Raw genomic sequence first — 10,662 nt, 5'->3', positions numbered from 1 at the left:
GTGAACAGAAGTGTGTAATGTGACACTGAGTCACACACTTTAGCACATACCTGTTCCATGTGCCGGTGTGCTGAACAACCGTTACAGTGGGTCAGAAGACATGGAAATATAATAAAAATTAGTGGAAAAACTTCATCTTAAAGCAAGAGTAAAGCAGTATAAAGTACTTATGCGATTATTGGTTTGATCTGGATGTGTTTTTTACACTCAAGTGAAAAGAGACAAGTTTTCTGTAGATAAAAAAGACTACTTAAAGTTTTTACATGTGAGTGTGTGCACTCACAAAAGCGGAAAAATCATACACCGTACAACTTCTTTTTCTTTATTACCCTGTGGGATCTTGTCGGGCAGGATCAAAACGTATATAACACAGGGAAAGAGGCAGTTCAGTGTGCAGGTTTTTTGTGCTTTTCATAGGTTCGAACTGTAAACTGTGACCCAAAGATCTGTCTCCCAACAGTGCGCTGTATTTGTAGGCCTATCTGAGTGGGAAAGGACAAAATGATCCCAAAGTCTTAAGGGTATCTAAAAAGATTTACGATTTCTCCGGAAATGTTCTTCCAATTGAAAACCGTGCAAATTATAAAACATGCCTTTTCTTTTTTTGGAACAAAAGGAAATTTTTCTCATGAATTTGCTGTTGTAATGCATGTTATTTCTAGTGTGTTGGCATGAGAGTGAGCAAGATCTCTGTGACCAACGCATAACTCCAGCACAGCTCCATCAGTTCATATGAAATCCAGTGACAAATGTGCATTATAAAAGAAATGAGACAAAATATGACCATGGGACCAACAGGCTGTATTTAATGTTATAGTCATATAGACACATTTGCTTTCACCACTATTCTATATCTACATTTAGTGATGCAGTGTGGGCATTTAAAGTCTTAAAGCTGTACAAGTCTGAATGAGCTACATTTAAGGCACTGAAGTCACATGACATACTCAGCAACAGAGATCTGAGATATTGCCATCGTTGATGTCCTTTATTTTGATGTTTTACATTGTGTGTGTGTGTGTGTAGGAGATACTATGAAGGTGAACTGATCTCTCCTAGCCTCCTCAGCAGTCCCTCCAGTGTCTCCATGTTCTTAGATTTCTCCTCCAGCAGCTCGTAGCGCAGACTGGAGATGTCTTGCTTGATTTCCTTCAGCTCTCCTAGAGGAACACACACCAACGCTCTCATCAGTGTAAAAGAGTTTCATGCCAAAATGCAATATTCAAAATATTTTAAATATTTTAAAAAAAGACGGTCACTAATAATATCAACAGATCAGTATCAGACAGCATTTGTTTTTTTTTTTCCCAAAATGGATGAAGCATCTTGGAATGAAAACCTGCAGAAAGGAAATGGTGAACTTACCCTCAGTGATCTCATCACTCTCTCTGTCGGCCTGCGCTTTGATGATGTAACGCTTTATCAGTCGCTTCATGATCTTCTGCAACATCAAGCGGTCCACAGGTTAGCATTTGCATCGTCGGTCTTCTAGGCGGAGTATTTTGACCCAGACACAGAGACACAGACAGATACCTGATACCGAGTAGGGCTGGAAGAACCACCATATCCTGAAGTTTTTCCCTCTCCAAGCTGGAAAATAAGGTGAAATGAACTGGAGTGAACACAATGAAACATTGATGGATGCTGTGCGGGGTAAACCTGTCATCAACAGTCTCCAGGAGCCTGTGGTGTGGCAGTGAAACCACTGGGAGGTGCTCAGGCTCTGCTTCAGTGATGCTACAGCTCAAGTAAGAGGAAATTTGGTGATAGTGCAATAAATACTGTAAAGGTTGATGAAGGAGATGTATAAGTCGTGTACCTGGTGGAGCTGTGCACCGTCTGTGCCTTCACCGTGCCCTGCCAAGTGTTGCAGGAGCAGAGATTTGATGCCAGTGGCCAGTCCCAGCATAGATTTAGGACTGGGAACCAGGTTAAAAGGCACAGGGAGCGTCCTGCCCTCTTCAAAATACGAGAACCACAGTTTGGCGCGAGCAAACTTCCACTCAACATCAGCATCGTCCTACAGGAAAGAGGGCACAGATTGGAGAGGAGGGGCCGAGACGATTGCATATTGTTTCACTCAGACTCACTCACCCACTGATGCAACAGTGGCTATAAAAGGAATTCACCACCTTAATATTTTTATTAATATTTTTATAAATTCGTTTTGCAACTATAAAGAATTTATTGGGTGAAATCCAAATAAGGTGCTCTAGTACATCAGAACGGCTCACCAAATTACAACACAGGGGAAAAAATATATGTAAAATTCAGGCTGTAGTTTCTGAATTGCTCTGATGCTACATTTTCTACCTGCAAATCTGATATCTCAAATTACAATATTGTAGGGCACATGGTAGACACCTCATAGTTATGCATACACTGTATATCATCATCTTCATCCCTCTAACAAAAAAAGCATAGTTTGTATTTTACTGTGAAAGTTAAGAAAGATAAGTGTCTGAAAAGTTCATCCCGTGTTTTTACGTCTGGAAGAGAATAATGGTTATTTTGTCATTGAACAGGACACACAAATGCTTTATGTCCCTCCTCACAATCCTGTCAATATGTATTGAAGGCATCAGATATATAATATTTTTGTGCAGGAGGCTTTTATTCATTACCCTTAGCTACAACTTTTTTATCTTTTGCAAATTAACCCAACTCTGCGTTTTAAATTCAGCTTTTCTCCAGTTTGAAATGAATGCCTTTACATCAGTTCCTGGAATTCCCTCTTTTGTCGTTCTTCTCAGCAGACCACCACCTTTCTTCTGAAAACTTAAAAACTTAAAAACAGGAACAACTGTGATAGAAGTAAAGGTGGTGGAGCCTTTATTTGCACATTAGCTGCATAAGCCTGTATCACATGGAGTTTGGTTCTTGAGTGACAAACCTCAATCTCCTGGAAAGAGCTGTTAATCATGGCGATGAGCATGTTGAGCAATACGATCACCATGGTAACGTTGTAAACCCCGTAGAGCACGTATCCGATGTTCTCGATGAATTTGTGTCCGTTGTTAATCACAACAGACTTGACCTCTGACAGTCCAAATATAGCCCAGAACAATGTCTTGAAGCTCTCCTCCAGTCTGGGCAGAGACACAGGGAGTATTAGGAAGGGAGACAAGACAGAAAGTTATTTTAAATTCAACGAGATAAAAAAGATAATCACTCCAGAGCAGGCCTTTCAGAGTCTGAGACTGTGGGCCTTCCCTCAGGCAACATGTAGAAAAAGAGTGTGTGGACTGTGTTTAATCCCATAAATATCCAATGAGCTAAGATAGCCAGATATTGCTGTTCGCCATAACAAACTGCACACAGATAACTTAAAGGAGCTGACTCAAAAACTGAGAAATTCCCCAGAATTACCTCTTTAACCAAACGACAGATTTAGTTTAATGACAGATTTAGTTCTACAGCACTTTATCTGTTTAAAAAATACAAATCAGCTTTTTCTCAATTCTTCATGAACACAATTTTTCACCTTCAGTCCTTGAGCCACTCCTAAATGTTTGGTGCCTGCCTGGGGAGGCCCACCGCTGCACTTTGAAAAAACACTGAGAGATGCTTTGTGAGAAAAGCTACTTCAACAAAAACAGATGTTCACGCTTAGATTTAATTCTTACATTACTGTACATCATTATGTTTAACTGCAAGATGCATGTTGGGTGCCATGGTAGTTGAGAGGAATTAAACTATAGTGACTTTATATAGAAAAGTCTACTTCTATGTGTTTTCCTGCTGCTGAACAGTCGGAAAAACTACTAAAATACTGAAAAGGCAGTGTGTGTGTGTGTGTGTGTGTGTGTGTAGGCATGTAAATGTGCTCGAGTTTGTCTTACGTGGTGAAAGCATCGTTCTGTTTGGCTCCCAGATAGTAGGAGTAGAGGTTGAACATGCCGATCATGAATGCCAGAAAGACCAAGATGAAGATGACCATGAACTTGAAGATGTCCTTGACCGTCCTGCCCAGAGAGATCTGCAGCGGACCGAAGCTCTCATTGGCCGGGAGGATGTAGGCAATCCGAGAGAAACTCAGGACGACCGCCACGGCGTACAGGCCCTCGGACACCAGCTGGGGATCCGATGGTAACCAGTAGATACGTGCTGAAAACAGACAGTCAGTCAAGTTCCCATGTAATACTGAAGTGATTTGATACTCCAAATACCAAATATAACATTGCCTAATGTTATATAGCTATTGTTTTGTATGTGTCATTGTCAGATGGTGGCTTTGATGCAATATTTAGGCTCTTAATACTGATTTTTGGCAACTTTTTAACTGAATTGAATTGAATTGAATTGAATTGAATTGAATTGAATTGAATTGAATTGAATTGAATTGAATTGAATTGAACTGAATTGAACTGCACTGAAACAAATCAAAGTGAACTGAATTGAACTGAATCAAATCTAATCAAATCAAACTGAACTGAATCAACAACTGAACTGAACTGAATTGAGCCGGTAAGAGCCTAAACATAGACTGGTCTGCGATTATTTATTCGGTTGGTGAACTGAGGCATGTAAAGCGGCTGTCTGTGTTTGTGTCTGCCTATGCAAGTGTGTGTCTGTGTGTGTGTGTGTGTGCTCACCCAGTGTAAAGTAATGTATCTCTGGGGGCAGTGTAACATTAGTCAGTGTTGTGTAGTGTTTGTGCACATAGGTCTGGGCTGCGTCTGCATGTTTTAATGCTGAGAAGCGGCAGCTGAAGGAGGCCAGGAAGATTGCCAACATGCCAAAGTCCAGGAAGTTCCAGGGTTCGACCAGGTATTCTCCTGGACCCTGACTCCAGATCTCCTTCACCTCGGCCCAGATCATACCTGCAAAGGCAAAGAGGGCAGATGAAATGACACAATATACAGTAATGAACAAATACTACAGATAAGATAAAACTTTCATGATTTCCATGGGGAAATTGGGTCATTTCAGCAGCAAGTGTTACATATTTAATATGTGGTAAACGTCATATTCTGACCTATGACCCAGGATATGATAAGGATCTCCATCCAGGTGAAGGGTGTTGTGGTCATGCGGTAGAGCAGCAGCGGGTCCGGCTTAGGGCTGTAGTTGAGCCAGGGTCCTTCTGCAAGGTGGTGGTGGGTCATGTTGGGCAGCAGAGTGGTGCCGGCAAAGCGGTCAGCAGCGTTCAGGACGAGGAGGCACAGGAAAATGGTGAAGGAGGAGGCGTGGGCCACGAACTTCATGAAGGGGCTACGCATCACCTTCCCCACCTGAGACACACAGAACTATTGTTGTTTTATTGTCTGTAAAGCACCAAAAATACTAAAATGACTATTATTAGATGTGCTTTTGGTAGCAGTAAGAGATAAAACACATGAAAACACTTAGTAAGGGTAAATGGTACATACTCTGCTGCAAGGGGCAACCCAGTAAGCCAGAGCCAGGCCAGGCAGCCCTATAGCAACTCCCAGCACCACCAGCAGCTTGATAGCAGTCGTCTGTTGTCTCAGGCCAGGCAGACTCTCATACCAGATACTCAACAACTGCTGCTGGCAGTTTGGATGAGCCACAAACTGAGAGGCAGAGAAAGGATGGTGGAAGAAGGAGAAGGAAGAGAAGGAAGAGAAGGAAGAGAGGGGAGGAAGACGAGACAAGGCAGGGATTTCGAGACAGAATGTTTATTGCTTCTGTGGAGTGTGAACATAAACAGGCCTTGCAGCCTAAACTATAATATGATCCTTCCTTTGTGAGACTAATGGGCCAAGGAAGCAGGAAGGGGAAGGACTGCATCCCAGTCTATAAAAAAAAACTGTACAGGAGACAGCTGAAAATGGAAACTGAGTGGGAGACTTTTGTGTCCCCCCCAAAACATTTTAAGGGAACAGTTCACGCAAAATACAAAAAAGGGGATATTTTGCCACTTCCCTCTGGTTCCATCTATCCTTCCACTTAGTCTGATTTTGAGTCTGAGTTTGATTTGGCGAGGTTTCCTGCTTCCCTGCACCCAAACACAATGGGGATGGATGGGCATTTGTTTGTTGAGCTTGAACATCAAAGACGTACATGTGAAAAACTTAACAGCCACGGACACCCAGCATAATCCGCAGCAGTCAGGGCTTACAGGTTTCACTGGGACCCATTTCCTGCCAAAAACCACCTGCAAAGTGTATCTATCCACACCCAACAGCTACAAATTAGAGGTCTTGTCCAATCACACAAAAACAACAGGATCAATTGAGTGCACTAGGGCTAAATGGAAAAATATCTTTTTTTGTATTTTGGGTGAACTAGTCCTTTAAATTTGATAAACATCATAAAGCATGATTTCCTGCTTTGATGTTTGAGAGCATACTGACCTTCTTGAGCTCATATTTGATGGCTAATTTGAGCCGGGCGAGTGACTGGCGACCAGGTAGATCATAGCTGTCCTCAGAGTCTGTTTCTCCGTTCAGGATTGCCTCCACCTCCTCCGTGCTGCGACACAGATCCAGCAAGCCCACCACGTAATCCTTACACTGGCTCGACAGACGGCGGTAGTCATTCTGTGAACACCATGAGAAAAAGTGTGCATCGATGAGTGAGGTTCTGTGTGTGAATAAAGACTCTCATTATGGTCACAGCTGCAATGATGTGGGTATATTTTCATGCACAGAATCTCATAACCGACTATAAGAAGTCCATGAGAAAAACTGTAAACACGGATGGGCAAGTAACAGCTTTGCACATCAAATACCAAAGGTTACGTTATGGAGTTACAATCTCAACTTCACAGCCTGCATTTAACATTTCTGTTCAATGCAGTAATAGATGAGAGCACTGCCATTTTCATTCTCATGTGTGCAGCTATGTGTATAATTCTTACACTCATAACTTCACTCTATAAATTTAGAGATTACTGTAAATCACTGTCATCAAACAAATCCATCAACCAAAAAGACTGGCAGCCAATTGGCAGGATTTTCTGGGAAATCTGCCCCACTCATTTACGGTACAATTGCTTTACGGCACAAAATGGGAATGGGATGCTATTCTTCCAGCACAAGTGGAGCTAAAACTCTCAGTTTGTGACAGCCTGTGGAACAAATGAATGGCTATTCGGGGAAAAAATAATCTTGAGCATGGAGTGACAAGTAGCACCCTCTTTACAACAGGAAGCAATGGGATTTACACGTTTTATAGGAAGTGTGGTTTTATTAGACTTGGGGTTAAGAAGGTTAAGGTTGAATCATTTGTTTATGCTATACATCAAGGTATCACAATTAATGTGACGATGATATATTTATGGTCCCAGGTGTAGCTTTTGTAGGTGTTAACCCAGTATCCAAGATATTCTATATGGCTCCATTTTACCTCAGGCTGTGTGTATATATATATATATATATATATATATATATATATATATATATATATGTATACACATTAAAAACAAAGTTAAACTGTGCCCCATGCTGTGCACAGTTCGCTGTAGCTTTATGGATACTTTTATGATGCAACATGTGACTGCATTGTTATACTCACGTGCATCTAATTTGCTGTGAAGTATAATGCACTGTTAAGTCATGCTCAAGCACAGCAGTAATTATTCAGTTATGTGAGTGTCAAACCAGCAGTGCCAGTAACGGCTGCAGAATCCAGGCCTCTTGTTTTGTTTCTGCTTCCTCTGTTACAAGGTCATAAAACATTACTATGTTCACTGTCAGCTCTTACTGGCAGCTGGGCACCAGCACCAAGGCACGGATACATTTTGTAAACTGCAGTATTGTTGTTTTAAATTGTTTTGCAGAACACTATGTGCACTAGTATGTGTGTCCCCTTGATTCTAATATTTATGATTCAAATTCCACAGATATTCTGTGTGTGATACTGAGCGTTCATGCCTTGAATTCTTTCTCGATGTTCGCCAGCACCGCCAGCTCATTGCTGAGCTCCAGGGCCGCCAGCACCGGGTCTTCATTGGACAGGGACAGGTAAGCTGGACGGGCGAGGCCTCTGTAGGCGTTGATCCTCGATCGAGAGTGGCTGAAGGAGTCGTACTGCTGCTGGTAGTTACAGGAGTCGCAGCAGCAGAAATAGTCGTGAGGAGGGTCGATGCGGGCGCCTTTGCTCAGCAGAGTGTGCACGATCTCATACTCCTGGCAGTGGGCTGCAAGGATCACCGGGGTCACATCATGAGAGAACCTAAAAGAATGTACACATCCACACAGACGACAAACACATTTACATTTACACAGCTGGACTTACACTGTCTCATGAGGGCTCGCAGCTTTGACCAATCAACACTTTTCCCTGTTGTTGTACTCCCCTTTATTTTAAATAATGTCACATCACAAATAGTCCCCAGCCACATTTTTAATACAGTGGTCTAATGAAAATTACAGGACAGTTTGGGACATCTTTTGGAACAACAGTCTTAAAGTCCACTGCCATTTCCACCCGCTTAAACTCTCTTACCGTGTCCCGTCCTCATCATAAGCAAAGAAGTCATCCAGCATGTCCGCCTGGGCGGGGCTGGCTGTCAGACGTCGGGTGTCTCTAAATGAAGGATGACCCAGCAGAGCCTCTGTGATGCGAACATACCCTTTGCCTGCAGCATACACACCAAGACAGGGGAAAGATGATAGAGTGGTTTGGTGCCTGATACTTTTGATAGCCTTAGTGGGAAATTCTGCTTACTTAAAGGGCCATTTCACTCATACCTCTCAGGACAATGTTATTTTGTTCTTATTTCTGTATATTTGAAGTTCCCTATGAACATTTTCATAGGACCTTTAAGATGGATTACTTTTTTCACAAGCTCATGCTTTCAAAAGAATGCTCTGGAGAAGAAACTGAAAACAGCACACTTTACTGTGTCATAGCAACCTAAAATTGGAAACAAATATAGCTTCTCTGATTCACTAATAACAAAAGTACCAAATAGATCTACGGCAGTGTCAAAACAAACTTTTTCATTTCTCTTTCTTTAGACCGGCTGTAATATAGGCTATTTGGTATTTATTTGAGCACAGATGATTCTGGCTGCGATTGCGTGGCTGCACAAAGATTTGTGATGCAACTGCAAGGCCTCTATAAGTCTGGTACTTTTTGATGGAGAGGTCTGTTGAATCTCCCTGATCTCATTGACACGTGTACACACACAAACACACACACATGTTTGCACACATGCAACATCTTACTGATGGCTAATAGGAGGGCGTCACCCACTCTTGCCAACTCCGCCCTTCCCAGTAACAGCTCTGTCACCTCCAGATGCTCATTGGCCACAGCCAGCTGCAATGCATTCTGGCCCATGTAGTCCACAGCGTTGACGTTCAAACTGGGCATTTGCAGCAGCATGCGCCGCACCTCTGGAATGTTGCCGTACTCAGCCGCTTCCAGGAAGCGCTGCTCAGCCTCCGACAGGCTGGTGGAGGGAGCGGAGAACATGTAGGCAGGGCCGCGCAGAGCCTGGCGGCGCTTCACGGCCAGGAGGCGCGCCATGAGCTGCCTCTCAGAGGTGCCGTGGCTGTGAGGTGGAAAAATGACATAAATATACAGTGTATAACCTAAACAAAACAAACAAACAGAGAGACATCTCAAAAACACACTCGATTCATGTGTTTTCATCTTAACTTTACTGAGTATCTCTTTAACTTGGGCATTTTTTTATTGGTCAAACATTACATTTATAGCATTTTATAATTATTACTTTGCTTGAAATTAATTATAATGGCACAATTTAATACACAGAAAAACATGACTTTCACCAAAAGAGTGCAGTACTCTCAAAGTCTGTTGGCCACCAGGGGCAGTGTTGAGCACTTGCTAAACAGAGTAGCATAAGTGGCAGTCAGTGGCGCTAAAGGCTAGAAAATGATCATCACATTTGATTGACTGTCATTGTTACACAGCCCAAGTAAATAAAATCGATTGATCGTGAAACTGATGGTTGTAAAACTGTGCATTGAGGCTATGTGATGTTGACTGGTTGCATAACCAGAGGAAAAAAAGTTTTTTTTTTCTTCTTTTCCTAAAATGGTTCCATGTGTCAGTTCATCTAAGCACAAAGAAATGTGAATCATCTAAACCACCATCTTTTTCTTTTTGACTGCTGTTCATTTGATTTCATTTGGCAAACTTTTAGCACTCTACATCGCCCCCTGTAGGTGGCATCACATATTCTTGTTAGTGTAATACCTCCGAACTCTGCTTTCACTTTCTATAAACAATCCCATTGATCTGCTACATGTTTTTATTTAGTCCAGTGTTTGAATGCTTATGCTTTATGTCCCCCAAATGCACCCTCACAGTGGTTAGTAAGTCCAAAATTGGCATGAAGGGGTATTATTTTAGCAAGATGATGATTAAGAGCAGAGGATATTTCACTGCAACAAATAAAAAATACTTTTGACTTCTTTTACAAAATTTATTGGTCATATTCAAACAGGAATTTTGTGAGTTTGTTGACAATTCCACAATATTTTACCAAAACCACCTTCTTAATTTCATGTAATAAACTATGCTGTAGTGGTAGTGCTAAAGCAAAATCACTATCATACTTTTTGGATGGCACTGGAGAGAAACCACATCACTGCATATAAATTTCTAACAATTCTGTGGTTATTACCTCAATGACTTCATTATTATAGGTTATATTGTAAGGTCCACACACAGAAACTATCATGTACCAAAACACTGTCAGATGAATAGTTTGGAGAG

General features: G+C 41.8%; 1 protein-coding gene across 1 annotated transcript in view; it reads right to left on the bottom strand.

Annotated features, from left to right (window-relative positions):
• Positions 1-836: 836 nt before the first annotated feature.
• The window catches only part of trpc6a (transient receptor potential cation channel, subfamily C, member 6a), a 10,940-nt gene continuing 1,114 nt past the window's right edge, over positions 837-10,662 (bottom strand). Inside the window, exons 2-14 of the mRNA XM_030068793.1 lie at positions 9,141-9,469; positions 8,416-8,548; positions 7,842-8,142; positions 6,321-6,506; positions 5,373-5,537; positions 4,979-5,234; positions 4,596-4,823; positions 3,843-4,107; positions 2,894-3,089; positions 1,820-2,020; positions 1,534-1,590; positions 1,366-1,441; positions 837-1,160 (exon numbers count right to left, since the gene is read on the bottom strand). Coding sequence (XP_029924653.1) covers positions 1,033-1,160; positions 1,366-1,441; positions 1,534-1,590; positions 1,820-2,020; positions 2,894-3,089; positions 3,843-4,107; positions 4,596-4,823; positions 4,979-5,234; positions 5,373-5,537; positions 6,321-6,506; positions 7,842-8,142; positions 8,416-8,548; positions 9,141-9,469 — 2,521 coding nt within the window. The 3' untranslated portion in view covers positions 837-1,032. The remainder of the gene's footprint in view (positions 1,161-1,365; positions 1,442-1,533; positions 1,591-1,819; positions 2,021-2,893; positions 3,090-3,842; positions 4,108-4,595; positions 4,824-4,978; positions 5,235-5,372; positions 5,538-6,320; positions 6,507-7,841; positions 8,143-8,415; positions 8,549-9,140; positions 9,470-10,662) is intronic.

This window comes from Myripristis murdjan, chromosome 14 (assembly GCF_902150065.1).
Source record: "Myripristis murdjan chromosome 14, fMyrMur1.1, whole genome shotgun sequence".
NCBI lineage: Eukaryota > Metazoa > Chordata > Actinopteri > Holocentriformes > Holocentridae > Myripristis > Myripristis murdjan.
The sequence above is the reverse complement of the archived record's forward strand: the minus strand, read 5'-3'. Positions and strand labels throughout refer to the sequence as shown.